Source organism: Lissotriton helveticus, chromosome 2_1 (genome assembly GCF_964261635.1).
Source record: "Lissotriton helveticus chromosome 2_1, aLisHel1.1, whole genome shotgun sequence".
Lineage (NCBI taxonomy): Eukaryota > Metazoa > Chordata > Amphibia > Caudata > Salamandridae > Lissotriton > Lissotriton helveticus.
In genome coordinates this window covers 766,736,861-766,754,071 of record NC_136059.1, presented here as the reverse complement: position 1 = coordinate 766,754,071, position 17,211 = coordinate 766,736,861, and the positions used below count along the sequence as shown (strand labels likewise).

The 17,211-nt window shown below is 43.5% G+C and overlaps 1 protein-coding gene across 1 annotated transcript in view; it reads left to right on the top strand.

The window, feature by feature from the left end:
• Positions 1-17,211, top strand: part of FBXL17 (F-box and leucine rich repeat protein 17) — a 2,072,621-nt gene that overhangs the window by 574,825 nt on the left and 1,480,585 nt on the right. Inside the window, exon 5 of the mRNA XM_078675463.1 lies at positions 14,490-14,597. Within this exon, the coding sequence (XP_078531589.1) occupies positions 14,490-14,597 (108 nt within the window). The remainder of the gene's footprint in view (positions 1-14,489; positions 14,598-17,211) is intronic.

Here is a 17,211-nt window from a genome sequence, read left to right as displayed (position 1 = left end):
CAGTATTAGTATATACTTAACATCAATCTGAGTTGAGTGCAGCAAAGTGACCGATTTCAGATTCTGAATTCAAATGGGCGAACAGAGGTGGAAGTCTTATGTAAGGATTTTAAACTGAGAGAGAAGGAATTTGTCACAGTGTTTAGCAGTTTAGTTACTCGTAGAATAGTTGTGTTTTAAGTCCCTTTCTAAAGTGGTTGAATTAGAAGGTGGTTGGTCTGTGTTTGGATAGTGTCCCCATTTCCAGACTTGTATTTTTGTTATCTTTCCTTTCTGCACTTCTTGATTTTAGGCTTTGGCAAAGTCATGGCTTCTTTGGTTTACTGGCCTCCTGGGTGGAAGCCGATAGGGAGAATTTTATTCTGTCAGGTCTGGTGAAAGCTGGTTGTTACTGCCACTGTGAAGGTGATAAAGCAGGACTGGAAGATGACAAAGGGACTGGTGGGGAAGGTTGAAGTGATCTATTATTTAGTCCTAGGGTGAAGTGGGCAAAGGCATTACAAAGATATTGTAAGGACAGAGGCGTGAGTGTCAAGTGCATTACCATCACCCAGATGGATGGGAAAGGACGTGGACTTGTCACTTGTTCTGAGGTCAGAGTCTAGAAAGCAAATTTGTATTATGCATAGAAGGAAGTGCGCGTCACGCGCTCTCTAGGATTTTTGGGCAGTGTGTTTTTTATTTATATACTGAAATGGTCTTCGAGCTGAATAAAGCGCAGTATATAAATCTTAAAACATAAATGGTGTATCCCTAATGAATATTGGTATTTTTTTGAATTGCTTAAATTTTTCAATAGCACGTCTTACCTCTGATTTAAAAGTTTTTGCAGTACTTTAAAACGCGGCGCCGCAATTATGTCGAGCTTTTGTCGCCTTTGGAACTCTTTGCTGCTAAGCACGCGGCGAACCTGCGCTGCCATTAGAGGCTCCAGATCATTCTAGGCCCCCTGCGTTTCTTCCGTGGAGTTCCATCAGTCTTGCTTCACGCTAGGCTTTGTTTCTAACCAGCGAGCTTATTAGCAAGAAGAGGTCACTCGTGTTCAAACCATTACCTGTGCAGTCACGTCAACACGTTACAGCCCTGCTTCCCGCTTACTGCAAGATACTTCGCAAGTCAGTGTGTCCCTCTTCAACATTTAATTATATAGGCTCTTGGGTAAGTGCGCACTTCATTATTTTAATTACAGTGTCTTGAATAATTTCATTCTTACATGTGGGTTTCTTGCTCTAGATACCTACATGTGAACGTCTTTTGTAGCGTGGTGCGGGTTTGATCGTCTTTATTTACGTTTATCGATGCAGACACAGCTAAACTTGAAGCTGGCACTGCTTGTGTAGTGGGGAGATCACGCAGCCACTGACATCACCGTGTTGAGTGAGCCCGAAGTCTTCTGTTGTTATATTAACAGCCAGGCTGAGATTGAATTGCAGTCTGTCATCAATTCAAAGCAATCTGCAGGGCAGATGGTCTGCTGACTGGAATGGGGCTTTGCGGGGGGGTGGCCGACCGGAGGGAGGCTCGCCCCCCCGGGGAGTTTGGGGCCCGGGAGGAAGGGGAGGAGGGGAAGGATTAGGAGGGACACCAGGAAGGGACTTTGGGCTGGTTGGGCTTGCTGGTGGGTTTTGGGCTCCTTTTGGGCATTTGGTTACAAAAACGGCCATTTTGGGTCACTGGTCACCATTTCATGGGACAGTGACCCAGCAGCCGGGGGGCTCGGAGTATTTTGTCCCACCCGCCCTCCCTTAGGATGGGAAGGGGGGGTTTCTTTCTTTTCTTCTCTCCAAGGTTGGGAACATTGAGGGGGTTTTTGTTGGTTGCAGGTGCTTTCTGTGTTAGGGTTGAACAGTGTTGTCGCTGGAGCAGGTGCTGGAGAATTGCATTTATGTGAGCCTTCTTTGACAGGTTCAGAGTAGGAAAATGTTACTTGGTGGACTAACTGTGCACTGTGGAAAAGCATTGCTAAAGTCGTACATTTGGTTTGGGGTTTCAGTTAAATGCGAGACCTATTGTCTTTGCCAGTGAATATCTTGTAGCCGTGGCTTCGTGCCATAACAATTGGGGGCCCAGTGGCTTTTGATCTCCCTGGGACTTCCCGACCCGGATTTCGCACTGCGCCGCCGCTGTGCAGTGCATGCATACATTTGGTGAGTATTCAATAGATCTAGAGGTGTAACTGCCCATTAACCTGCAGTTGAAAACAAACCGTGCGTAGCTGTTCACTGCCGTGCACAAACGATTCTTTCCGTACGAGGTGTGCGGACACCACAGCAGGCCTGTGCTAGCTCAGGGGTTGTCAATAATGTACTCAATACTTTTTTGCCTGAGTGAATATGTTGTTTACAGAGTAGGAACATCCATTTTTACAGTGAGAAGGGTGTCACTGATTTAATCAATTATGACATTTTGTAGTGATCCCTTTGATGAAGTCATGATGGATGGAAAAGATCTACAATTATTACTAGATTCAGGTTCTGAAGTCAGTTCTTTCACGTTCATGCTTATGGGTGGGGGATAAGTACTAAAATGTTAGGCTACTTGGATTTTTTAACAGAAGACTAGAAGGATTTCTTTATTTTTAGAAACATTTTACTGTGAGTTTACATCTTACAAGCACAACATTTGCTCTATTCAACTGTATTTCAATTACAAAATGATCCACCACATTGTCTTTCATCAACTTTATTCGATTTAATAAACAAATCATAAAAGCATATAAATAACAGTTCATTCAATAAAATATGTCACAAGGATAGATTATTATTATTAACCTTTTCCGGCCTATAAAAATATAGCCATTGAAAATTACATTACTTACAGCAATTACTCAACTCACAAAGATAGACTATGAGAGGGTTGCCACATACATGATTAAACCATTTTTATATACTTTCAGTCTCCCTCCTGTGTCACTAACTATAAATACCAATCCTTCCCAATATAAAACACCTTAAAAAAGGTTAAAAACGAAGGGCGTAAATGATCTACTATGACCGTTAACGATGAGTAGTACGAGGGCAGGACAAAAATACCTCAAGACTGCAGTCCTCCCTCGTAATTCTTAACTTTAAGGCAGCTCTGAGAAAGTTGGACACACAAAAGAGTGTAAAAACATCTGACGACAATTTTAAAAACAGTAAAGATATGCATGCCTTCCTAAATCTAACTTTTCTTAACAGGCCCTTCAAAAACATTTTTCTGGGGTAGTCATAATACGGGCAAAGAAGAACTAAATATAGGGTGTCCTGTGGAGACCTATTGTGGCAGCCACAGGGCCATCTCTCTTCTGAGTTCGTAATAAAACCTGTCGGTACCGCCAATACATGATGATTAAATTGCAATCTAAAACACATAATTAAAAAGCTATCATGTGCACTCGTCATTAGTGTTAAATATGGTTCTATACCCTGAGTTGTTTTAACTAAAATATGGTCTCTCACCGTATGTTTAGCAAGTTTAGTGGCTTCCCTTTGTGCCATGGTGAACTTAAAGTACAAATCTTTGGTGACAACCTTGTCCTGGGTTCTTATGTTGTCCTGTTTGGTAAACAGGTCTACACGTCCTAATTTAATAAAGGAATTCCTGACATATTTTATCCAGGGAATTTCAAGCGCATGATCTAAGGAGAGATAATCCTGGATTACCAGCCTTGTCAGACCCACATCTACTTTTGTCCAAACCTTCAACCAAGATAGAAGGGGCTTAACTGCCACCAGATCAGAAATATATTTGACCCCCAGTTCTTCATGGACGCTAAATGCCGGGGTACTATGAGGGACCTTCAGTAAACGCCTCAGATATTTGTTCTCTTCCCTTTGCAAATTGTTAGCCTTAGCGAAGTCCCAGACCTCACTTCCATATAGAACCTTGGAGCAACAAATTGAATTATATAACTTTAAAATCATTCCCGGAGTCCAACATCCTCACCTTTGTGCAAAATTTGCACTAGACCCTGTAGACCTAGTCGGGAACAAGCACTTCTCCAATAAATGTTTAAAATTAAAATGTCAGTCAGAAAATAAGGCTGGGACTTTACCTAGGGTATGGGTGCCTATAGTGTAGTTATAGGATTTACTTGGCTTCTTCCCCATTTCCATGACATACGCTTTTGAAAGATTAGGGGCAATATCCAGGTTTTCCATGAACTTCACAAAACCATCAATTAGAAGCTGCAAGCCATTGGGGTACGGGCAAGGAGCACCGCGTCATCTGCGTAAAGCAGAACCGGGACTGCTCTTGCACCTATTCTGGGTGGGTCTGCTTTAATGACGCTCAAGGGCCGTTAATATACAAGGTGAACATAAACGGCGCTATTATGTACCCTTGTCTGACCCCACTTGGACACTTGAAAAATGCGTTCCCTTCCCTTCCTGGGTGTATCTAACAGAAGCTGTGGTGTTGGAGTGTAGCGATTGAAGAATATTTATTATTACCGGGTCCACCCCAAGTTCACCCATGAGTACCCACAGTTTGCAGCTGTTCACGCGGTCAAAGACCGCGGTAAGGTCCATAAAGGCTAAATATAGCGCCTAGACGTGGCTACTGTGTATTTTGAGGTGATGAGGTACAAGTTGAGGCATTGATCTAGGGTGGATTTCCCCGGGCGACACCCATATTGAGCATTCGTAATGATTTGTTTAGCCTCTGCCCATTCCATCAACCTATTTGAAACCCCCCATCCCAAAACCTTCACTGAAATGTCTATCAAAGATATGGGGCGATAATCGTGTGGGCTAGCCCTATCGCCTTTCTTGAAAATTGGCTCAATATGGCAGAAGACTAAGATGCTGGCATTGCTGAATTTATTGCCGCGTTCAATACCCTAGTTAAAAGTGGGGCCCAGACCTCCGTATTACAACAAAAGAGGTCTGGTGGAATCCCATTTGGTCCTGGTGCCTTGTTCCTCATCAGACCCTCAATTCCTAAACTCACTTCGTCCAAGGAGAAGGTCACAAAATTCGTATTGGCATTGGGGTCGGCAGCTAATCCCGGTTATGTGAGTGGTTATACAAACTCTGGAAGTGCAGCTGCCATTGTTCTGGCAGAATGTTATTGCTTAGCCCCGGCTTATTCGGGTCCGTAAAACAGGGATTATTAATTACTCTCCAAAAACGGGCAGTCTTTCAACTCCCTTGCCTCGGTGAGCTCCTCCCAGGCAGCATACTGAAGTTGGCCCTTTCGTCGTTTGACAGCTTGCTTATAATTCACATGGCAAGCCGCCACCCGCACCCTGTCCCTTGGGGTCTGCTTGAGTGCCACTTTTAACTCTCTTAGGGCCTGTGAGCATTGGCTATCAAACCACCTAGGAGCGCCCACACTAGGTGCATGTGTCAAAGACTCCTACGTTTCTTAAGTAGCCCAAAGATCTATTCTCAGATGCCAACCGGCAGCAGATAATTTCACCGCATAAAGGTGAGTAAAAATAACATGAACTGAAGAGCAGCACATGAATTTAGGTATATGTTTCAAAGGATGTTGGTTTACAGTTAAAATGCAATCTTTAATGTGGTGAACCTCAGTAGTAAATGTGTAACGAAACCTTTTTACAGCTGCTTAGTGCGCAGTACTTGTATTAAAAAGGTAACATAGACAGTTACCAATGCTTTCCGCAAAGGATGTCTTTGAAAGTGCAACATTTTTGTCTAAAGTCTGTTGTGTTGATTTAGTTTTCGAAAATGTTAAAGTTCCTAGTTGTGCAGTATGTAGATAAATACATGTTTCAAAATCAAATGATCACTGAATGATTTACAATGCTGAAATGACTTGTGTTAGTCAATCACATGAGTACTCACAAACGTTTCCCTGGAGGACACAAAGTACTGTCTGTGGTTTCGTGAGGGCCGCACCAATGCCAGCATGGGAGGGTCAGGGTGTTGAAAGGTGGGCTGGGGACGCAAAGCAGATGCATGATAAAGATAAAGTTTTAGGTTGAATAGGTGAATTTGCAGGTGGCTGCTTCAATCTGAGCTTTTGCCTTGACTTTTGGTAGGCGCCGCGCCTGGACCGTTTTGCCGGCGGTTCATTATTGTCTGTTAGTGTCGCTCCCTCTATGCTGCCCCTTGGGCTAACCCTTAGGTGCTTTTTTGATCTAGTGGTGACCTCTCTGAACCCGGGGTTTAATGCTGTTAGTGTTCCGCTGGTTTCCAGAAGTGCAAGGGGCACAACGGGCAGGACCTCTGGGGAACAGGGCGCCACCTGCACTGGCGGAGCACCACTCCCCGTCAAGGCCGGCACCGGACAGGTGGAGTCTACAGAGATAAATTAGTCCGCGTCTGCTGGATCTAGCGCTAAGTCCGCTGACCCCCCAGGTCTGTCCATAGCTACTGAATCCTCATGCAGGTACACAACAGCTGTGTGGGCAGGTGCAGGGGATTTAGCGCTGCTTATGCAACCCAGCGATGATCTTTTATGGGTCACAAAAGTATCCAAGAGAGGTCTCTTTTCCGTAAGCTTTATTTCATGCGTCAGCACTGACTCAGCCCGTGTTAAAAAAGCATTGAGGGCCCCCACGATGCCCCCCTCTGAAGACATAAGATCGTCCTTTTGTTTGATCCTTCTAGCCATTAAATGCTAATAAATATGTCAGTTTATGTTAGAAAACAGTACCCTGTATGCGTGGATCCTGCGCCCCGGCTTCGATAGCAGAGGGCAGGCCCAGCCCAGCCCACCTCTTTCAGGCTCTGACGGGCTTGAACGGGCCCGCCCTTGGCCTGCGCGCATCCTGCGCCGCGGCAGCCCAAGGCCCTCTTTATGAGCCACCAGGTGCTGGAGATTAGCGTCAGCGCCTCCCGACAGGTGAAATGCTGGGAAATGTATTCCTGGCGGCCCCCGGTACCTCCGCTGTCCCGATGGGGAGAGAGTAAAGTGACACCGTGCAGGGAAACCGTAGGTAATGCCAATGAGCTCCACCACATTGATATGATCCCATCCTCAATCCACCTATCTATCCCCCCCTCCCTCCCCAAGGAATGGCAATTACCTTTCGGGCCCCATTCTAACCCTCAAGTCCAGGACAGTCCCGCCATTTCCTCCAGACTTTGGCATATTTGTGGGTTAACCCCTCTCTTCCTTTATATTTTTTTCCATCTTGCAAGTCTAAAGGGATTTAAATTCCAGAAACAGAAGAATAGATGGCACGGTTTATATTGCTTTAAAAGGCATTCATATCTTTGGACGGTTACAGCAAGGCAAATCTAGGTTATTTTAAGAGCAGTTGCATGCTGACAAGTATTATCAATCTTTGATTATTCAAGAAAAATCAAGTAGTGTTATTTACAAATACAGTGACATTGTTAATAAATTCTCCAAAGTATTTTCTGGCGCACCATGGAAGTTCAAATATGTTATTTATACATATGATCAAAGCCAATGATAATTGCATTCCCATAAAAGATTATCTAAGAAATGTTCCCCTTAGTGTTTTAAAAACACTTATCTGCATCGCAGCAGTTTGCTTGAGGGCAACATAATAAAGCTATTTGATTCTTCCTTGTGGGTCACACCATTGGTGACAGCGAAAATGAAAAATAGCAATTTATATGTGTGCTTTAACCTTAGGTCTGTTACTCAGTCAATTTGGTTAGACACTTTCCCATTACCTCACATAAAACACCCTCACTAAGCTCTCAAACTTATGAATGTTTTCAACATTTGACTTTCATTCTATTTAAATCCATATAAAGTTAGCCTAGGAGTCCCTCCACCTCACACACTCGATGGGCTATACCAATAATGCTGTAGGCCATTCAAATTAGCATATATGGGATCTGTTTTTCAAAGGTTAGTGTCTGAACTGTTCTAGGATATAAAAGGCGTAGCAGCATTTCAAGATAACTTCTTACCCTTTGGTCAGGATATTGTGTCACCATGATGTAATGGAAAATATGTTGCACATTTTAGGTGAGGCTGTCGTCACTCTCAGTAAGAAGAAAAGTCAGTTTTGGTGAAAGTAAGTTGAATACCCTGGGCACCTTATTACTAGTGTGAAAACCTCTTCAATTCCGAATCTGGATGTAACTATTGCTGGAGATAAACCACCTGGGAATGAGCAGGAGTTAAAATCCTTCTTGGAACTGTGCAGATTTTAGTTCATGCAGGGTTTCGCCAGGTATATTGTGTATTTGACAGAAGTTCTTATAAAGATCTGCAAGTTTGTGGGGTCCCCATTCCAACAACCAACATTTGAGTGAATGAAAAATGGGATTACCAAGGCATCTGCATTATGAACTTTTAAGCCCTGCATTACTGCGGATGCTACTGATAGAGTTTTGAGAGACACACTATTCTAAATGCAAGGAAAGAAAGAATTTACACTGGGGTTTGCTTCCCGTGTCTTGTGAGAGCATGAACAGTCACATTTTGTGAAAGAGAATTACTGGCCTGCATTTGAGTGGTCAACACAGTTTGCTTGTTCTTCTGAGGGAGAGAACTCATTCTCCTAAAAGAATGATCATCCATTAACATTCTGAATAAGATTGTGAGAAACAAACTCACAGCGAGGATTGCAAGATTGAGTACTGAAATATTGGAGTGTCAGTTCAGTGCTAAATACATACTAGGAGAAAGGAATGCAAGGCCTGTGTACTTATCTAGATCTAACACCATGGACTTTGATGGAGGTGATAAATGTTTTGTAGAATGTGTTGATTTGATTGAAACTTTTATGATTGAGTCAAAAGCTGTTTTGTCTTCTGATTGGACCGATGCATTGAATAATGTTGTGCCTTTGAAAAACATATTAAAGTATTGTGTGGAAGGTTGGGCTGGGGAAAAGAGCCTCTCTACTTCTCAAGACTGTTATGGAAGGTCTCACAAAATATGCCTATTTTTGATAAAGTTCACTTTGAAGGGGAAAAACTTGTTCCCCCAGTTAACTTCAAGAATTCTATTATAGACGTGACTCATGTAATTAATTTCGGAACTACTCTTACTAAATGTGGAATAAGGGATGTGCACTTGTAGTCCTCAGTGGATCGGTACATTGACTTTAACATTGAACATTGTGTTGGGAGTACATCTAAGATCAAACATTATAAGACCTGTGACCCTTCTTTCCTGACCATGGGGGTTCCAGACCAACCATGTAGCAAACTTGCAATTATTTTTTAGGACTGTCTCTTTCTTTAGCTAGATATTACACATACAGCATTGTCTTTGGAGGCTATTTTATGAAGTGTGTGGAAAAGAAATTCCATCCTGAGCCCAGTGTTCATAGTCATAGAATTCCTGTAAAGAAGAATTACTTCGGAGTTCGTTTCTCACAATGCTGTACAATTCACATCAAATAAAATGCTTTTCTTTGACACCCATTGTGGATTCAAACAAAAAGGGTCTTGTGATTATCAGGCCCAGTCGAATGGTTTAGTTGAGAGGGTCAAACCTCATGTCATGGGAGTGGGGCCAGTGGACTGTGGCTTTCAAGAAAGAACTCCTTCAATTCTGTAAAATCTATGCCATGGTTTCGAAGAAAAAAACCAGCACAAACCATTACTGGTTACTCGTTGTTTTTTCTTCTTAGGCGGTGTGCTACAATCCAACTTGGATGAGGCATTGAAAGATTAAAGACATGTCAAAGCTTGGTGTATTAGGAGAAATAAAGGAAGGAAGTGAGAGAGGTGTGAGGGTAATGGTGGCATACTGCCAAAGCTGTCCCCCTCCTTTTTTGATTGAAACGTTAACTTCCCTTGTGCAGAGTCAAACTTACACCCCACAAAAAATAGTCTTACATGCCATGGAGCTTATTTGTACAAGATGGTATAATGAAGGGACGGTTGAGTGCCATTGTTTGTAAGCAACTGTGTGGATTGAAGTATTATTTCAAATAAATCTCTTTTGTACTTCTATTTTAATTCCTCTGGAATGATGTGTGATAACACATATACTAATATATTACATTTGTCTGTTTTAACCTTCAGATTCCAGCCAAGTTCATTACTAGTATATTTTCGGTTATACCCTCAACCCTTTGTTCCATGCTAATATTATTGCTCATTCCGTTTTGTATTCATACTGTCTCTCACCATCTTATCTCCTTGTTATTTATGTAGACTGATATTAAGTTTTTCTTTAGGAAGGATTTCCTGGGAGGAAATTGTTGCTACCCTCAAAAGGTTGACACTTCAAAGATAGTATCTGCTCTGAAACACTTTGTTTTAGGGCTCCTACTGAAGCTCAAAAAGCGTAAGATGCGGTACAAGTTTGCTCTGTGACTGGTATTGGGCAGAGACGTATAGCGATCCACTGAATCTTGGAGAGAGTGCCCAGATATGAAGCTTGACTGAAGGATATGACTGAGTGGGGGCAGGCTGAGGAACGCAATCGGAATGAGGTTAGGACCCATGACAAAGCATTAAATGAGATCATGAGGTGGGCAGAAATTTTTCATTTAATCTCTATGGAGACTGAATTAATGAGTGGTGGTGGAGAGGAAGACTCAGACGGCCCTGGATAAGAATTGAATCATACATTGGAAATTCTGCCCTTCGTGGTTATTGCTGGCATTGACATGCTAGATGTGTTTGTTTGGGGGTGGAGGGTGGCAGTGGAGGGGTGGAGATACGCATTCTTGCTGCCTTTGTGGGTCTTGCTGGCTGTGACATGCTAGGTGTGTTTGTGTGGGAGCGAGGAGTGGATGTAGAGGGAGATACACGTTCTTGCTGATGCAGGCTTGCTCACAAGTACCTTTATATGCAGGTACTAATGTACTTTATCATATTACTGCTGCGTTTGAAGGCTGGAATAGCGACTGGATACTGTCAATCTGACTTTGTAAGTGCTCATTTTCACTCTGCTGGTATCACTTGATATGCTATACCTATTTGGGTTGTTTTTGTCAGATCATAGAAAAATAATGATATTTCTTTGTTTAAGTGATGTTGTTCCCTATTGTTTTCTATGAAAGGTAAGAGATAGGTGTCTCAGCTGTGATTGTCACGAGCGGTTAATGGCATGTAAAGCTCGTGCATCATATGACAGTATATCGAGGGCTGTCGTCTGCCATTTTAGGCATTGAAAGGAGCTGCCAAGACTGGACTCAATCAAGAGGGTACCGCACTAATACTACCTTGTTAGAAATGAGGGTCTCTAGTTGGCTAGGGTTTGCACCTTTGTCCAAGTAGGGACCCTTCTTCCTAGTCAGGGTAAGGGAGTTACACTTCTAAAATAATCCCTGGTCACCCCCATGGTAGCTTGGCATGAGCAGTCAGGCCCATCTCAGAAGCAGTGTGTAAAGCATTTGCACATCACCATCAGTAATACAGTGAAAACATTACAAATGGACACCGCAGCAGTTTAGAAAAATATCCAATATTTTTATATATTCCAAAACAAGACCAAAAGGATAAAAATCCAACATACAGTACTAAAAATATGTACTTTGCAAGATATCTTTTAAATTTGCAGAAATACATCAAAAACACTGTTTGTAGGAGTCGGTAGCTCTGCCTGGGGCTATTGCGATGCTGAAAACAGCCTAACAGTTCCAGCCGACCGTGTCGGTAAGGCCACGCAAAAACGTGGACAGACTCGGTAACAGTACCTTATTAATTGTGGCTGGCACATTGGTGCGAGCTGGTCATGGCAACCGTCGCAGTTGCATTGCAAAATTGACAAGGTGCTGAATGCTGTGCCCTCACGCTGCAGTGCAGCCTGCCGCTCGGTGACTATCATCCAGACGGTGTCGGTGAGAACAATGCTTACAGTGCAGGGTGAGGTGGTGCTCGAGGCGGTGCTAGCAGGTTGCGGTGCAAGCGACAAAGCCGGTTAGTGGGAGCTGGCATTGGTTGGCCCAGACTGCTATGTGGGACGAGGCGGTGCGTTGTGAGACTTAAGAGCGGTGCCCCCAGCCACGATGTAGTCACGGGTGTCAAAGTCAGCAGCAGCGACTGCGTCGGTGAGACCAGGAGGATGGCAAAGTGAAGCGAGGCGGTGTGGAGTCTGGTCCACAGGTTACAATGAAAGCAGCGGCTCGGCGGCGGCGGTCGTTGGTGAGACCAGGGTTGCGGTGCAAGATGCAGGCGGTGCCTTCTGCGGTGCTGTCAGGACACAGAGCCAGCGACGGATTCGTTGCTTTTCCCTTCTCTGTGGCAACTGAAACAGCGGTTCAAGAAGCGGTACCCAGAGGTTGCTGAAGCCTTTGCCGTCCCTGAGACTTCAGAACAGGAGGCAAGCTCTATTTCAAGCACTTGAAAATACTCAGCACAAGAAAAAAAAAGTTCAATCCAGTCCTTTCGCTGCCCAAGGCAGAAGCAGTAACTGCAGGCCAACCCAACACAGCTACAACACAGCAAAGGGGCAGTACCCTCCTGGAAGCTCTTCCAGCTCTTTTCCTTGTCCGGTTCCTTGATTTCAGTGAGTTCTGGAGTCTGGGCCCCAATATTTATACTCCAGATCCCTTTATTCTCTCGGGCAGAGAGTGACTGTGTTTAGTCCAAACCAGCACTGTCCTCTCTGGCCCACCTTCCTGGTAGGAGGTGGAGATAGCATTGTGGAAGGCAGACCAGGCCCATTCAGGTGAAAGTAAATCTACTCCCCCTACTCTAAAAGCAGCCCAGATCTATTCAGCCCAGTCCTGACTCATCCAGACTCTCTGGAGCCACTGCACATTCCTAGCTCCTTCTCTCCAGTCGATGCACTTCCTAGCTGAGGCACACTGGATGGCTAAGCAGGAAAATACCTACTTTCTAAAACTGGTATTTTCAAACACAGAAAGTGAAAATCACCCTCACTAAAAGATGCATTTTGACATTCTGAGTTCAGGCATACTATGCTGTATTTACCTACCTTGTTCCCAGGGGTAGTTATGTTTATACGAGGTTATAAGCAAACTTCCCATTCTATCCTATGTGAACAGGTAGCCTTGCAATAGTGAAAAACGAACTTGGCAGTATTTCACTATCAGGACATGCCACACACATCAGGGCATGTCCACCTTTCACATACACTGTACCCTATCCACAGGGGTACCTTGGACCTACCTTAGGGGTGACTCACATGTAAGAAAAGGGAAGGTTTGGGCCTGGCAAGTAGGTGCACTTGCCAAGTCACTGGCAGTACCAGACTGCACACAGGCTTTTTAATGGCAGGCCTCGGTTACCTTTTCAGGGCTACTCATGTGGGTGACGCAAGCAGTGCTGCAGGCCCACTAGTAGCATTTGAATTACAGGCCCTGGAACACTCAGTGCACTCTACTAGAGGCTTACCAGTAAATCAAATATGCCAATCATGGAAACACCAATCCATAATATCTATTTACAACAGGAGCACTTGCACTTTAACACTGAACAGCAGTGAGAAAGCGCGCAGAGACACTAAACCAGCAAAAAGAGAGTCAAAACCGAGAGGTCAGAAAGCAAAAGATAGGGGGAACGCGCCAAAAGATGCCAAGTTTAACATACCTGTTGTGTGTTTATTCAAAAACTCAGTTCATACCATTTGAAGCTTTTGATCGCCCTACCTTAAATACTAGTTTTAAGTAGTATTTATATCACTATTTTATATATCTGTGTTTTAGATTACAGTTCTGTATGTTTATGGCATTTATTCAAATGAGTCATCTTACTAAAAAAATTTCCTTTCAAGGTAATGTTTGATTTCATAAGTATTCTTCTCATCACTGTAAATAACCTTTATACAAATGCTTGAAAACTCGATGAAGTTATCTTTGTTCATAACTGTGGGATCTGGAATCCGTTTGTGGAAGACTCACTTTAAAGAGCCCTAAAATAATGAAGGAAAGGTTTGTTATTTAAGCACTAACAATGTGTTAAATGTAATTGCCAAAAGAACATGAGTGATTTAAATGGGCAGTTTTCTTTACACATGTCTGCGTTTATTGGTGAAAGCCCTGCAGATTTATAAAAATGCAAATAGCGCAGTTTTCCTCATGTACTGGTTTGAGCCTACATGGTAATTCCCGGATAATCAGTGCCAAAATACAATACTGGTTTCTATGCATCTTTTACAACTGGGGGCGTTGACCACGGTGTGGCGGAAAGCTTATATTTTTATCTCATTAGCATACCTTATGTCTCCTCAGTAGAAAATCGCCCTCAGTTGAGATAAAGCACATATTCTCCGGCGGCTCTTGATTACGAATTCAATCTTTTCCTCTAATAAGAAACTTTGGGTAGAAAACGAATTGCGAGGGATGGATGTCAGTCGTTGAACCTGTTTGGTCAAACCTTTGACTGGAATTTGAGAATTGTCCTGGGCGCCCATTAACTGGAATTTGAGAATTGTCCTGGGCGCCCATTAACATTGTGGATTATCGCAGGTTACATTGCGCGTGTTCAGAAAAAAAACTTTCATTGGAGCTGTGCACTGCAAGATTGCTGATAACATGATAAAATATCACAGGGCCACTGGTTTTTGTGCAGATTTGTATAATGTCCAGGCAAAACTTAGACCGAGTCTATGTTCTAATTCCCATAGCATCAGTGCACTGTGCTAGAATCCCACTCCAACTCTGTTTTCTGTTTCCTTTCATGCAGGTGACAGACCAGTCGGTGAAGGCATTTGCTGAGCACTGTCCTGAGCTGCAGTATGTTGGTTTTATGGGCTGTTCGGTTACATCTGATGGAGTCATTCACCTCACCAAAGTAAGCATCACATATTTGATGACACTTTTATTGATCACCCAAGCTCTTGAAGCAGTTGGTTACACAGAATGTGGTTGAGTCAAAAATATACGTTTGCTGTGATAATTCCATATACAGTCATTCATGTCACTTGCAGAGACTTATGTAAAATGCAGACATGGGGGAGTTTGGATGGACAGCATTTGCAAGCAGTATACACATAAAGCCATTCAGTGATGGCTTGAAAGAAGAATGCACCACTTTATTGAGGGAGGGGCTTCTCTAGTCATCCTTAGTAAGCCTGGTAAAATTCATTGATACCTAGTAAAAGAAAGGAGGTTATTTGCCTCATTCCTCTATATTGCCACCTTCTTTTATTGTCTGCCAGGCTAATTTTCCTTCCCTTGTACACACTGTCATTATAGGGTATTAGATATTTTTGCATGTATTCTTCTCTTGCTGTAAATGGAGCCCTCCCAAATGCTATGCTCACTGGGTACTAATCATGGTTTGTAGGGGTACATTTAGGGAGGACTACCCTGTCTCCAGGCCACCCTCTCCCTCTCCTCCCCTCCCCCAATAACTTTTGTCATCCTTCACTAGATCTGCCATTACATCATGGTGAATATGCAAAATTTGAATGTTCAATGGACCAGTCATTTTTCAAATCCTTCTCCTGATTTACCCCTTGAATCTTGTGTGTCACCCAATAGGAATGGGGAGGATTCAGGTGTGGACTTAACAGTGCTGGGAGTGGGGCAGAATGCTGGTGTGAATATGCAGTGCCATGCGTGGGAATAGTATGTGGCAGCCCTGTCAGATGCCATTAAAAATTGAAAAGAACAATATAAATTGAAGAGAGTTCCTCTCGCAAAGACTCTATATGTACAATGGTGCTTTGCTAGTTGCTTGTAACACAGAAAAGGTGTGAATGTGCTCAGATTGATAGCGGAAATTCTATATATTTTTCTAAGCTGCGATTTGTAATAGATGACGTTAGGTTACCCCGTAAAGGTGTGTGAGTTCAATAGACTGAATGAGATGGAAGTTTGTTAATACTTAGTGTGCTTTAACCTTTAACTTGATCCAGTATTTCTTGTTATCACACTTTACTTTGATGTAGCAGCCGCTTTGTTTTTGCTGCTGGAGCTTCAGCTGTTAGCCGCTCGGGGTGTTCTGTGACCCGAGGTCCATGGTTACTCCATAGTGAGGGTCAACAAATGGACATATATCCTGGGCACGAACTCAGGAAGGCCTCATGAATGATCAGAAATCTTGCAGTTCTATTGTTTACTCCCCTGACACCAATACAGTGCAATCAATATGGGTTTTCTTCATGAGGCGAGGTAGAGGTTAGTGAGCATGAACTGATTTACACAACTTTTAATTTTGGTTATAAATGTTTTCATTACTTATTACAGCCACTCTCACCATTCTGTTATGCATTTGTAGGAAAAACATATGTATTGTATTGTAATTGCATTTATATAGCGCTTACTACCCCTGACGAGGCGTCAAAGCGCTTTTTCGGCGGGTAGCACGCTACTCCGGTACCCACAGAGGATTAGTGTTGAACTAGTATAGTGAAACATGCAAGTACATTTTAAGTGGTGGATAGGTTAGTCAGTTATTTGGATTTGGAATGATAGCAGAAGGATAGAGTAGGACAAAGGTTTGTATTTATTTATCGCTCACTTGTTGACGCATGCTATTCAGGTAGCCTATAAAGGATTAGTGGTGAATTAATATGGTGAATTGTGAAGTAATTTCAGTGGTGGCTATTAGTCTGTTACTTGGAGTGAGAAGGATAGCGGATGGATAAAAGGGGAAGAAAGATTTGCATTCATATAGCACTTGTTACCCCTGATGGGTGTTGAAGCGCTTTTCTTGCGAGTAGCACGCCACTCCGGATTGCTGACCGACCATAGAGAGACAAAGGTAGGGAGACCAGGCCTGCACCTCACTTCTGACCTTAGATAGAAGAAGATGTTTGTTGTGGGCCCAGGACTTCGCCGGATCAGCTGATATAAACACTCCCAGGTATGTGAAACCATTGGATGCCTGCGTCAATTGAGTGGCCTATGTACCTCGCTCCTGGTTTCTGCAAATCGGATATAGGGTGGATTTGGATGGGCCCGAAATTTCCCCAAACTCCCTCGGGATCTACAGTATCCCGGGCCCGAAGATCCCGGGTCCTGAAATCCACGAACCAACTGGTCCTGTCGGTCCCAATTTACTAACGGCTTGATAGCCAGCGCAAATAAGAGTGGCAACAGGGGGCACCCCTGCCGCTACCCCTGCGAATGGAAAATGGGTCTGACACCGCACCGGCAATGCGTATAGAAGCAGATATATCTGTGTACAGGAGGCGGATATAAGAGATAACCCAGGGGCCAATATTTAAGGCCGGCAAGAGGAGGAACAGTTACCCCCTGTCTAGCAAATCAAAGGCCTTGTCAGTGTCCGCAAGAAGGATCGCTGCAGCGCGTCCCAACCTTGGAACCATGGCAAGGGCATTGTGTACTTATCTGATGTTATGACGTGTAGAGCGTTGTGGCATGAAGACCAACTGGTTGGGGTGGATGAGCTTGGTGATATTGGCCAGGATCTTACCTAAGAGTTTTGCTACAAAATT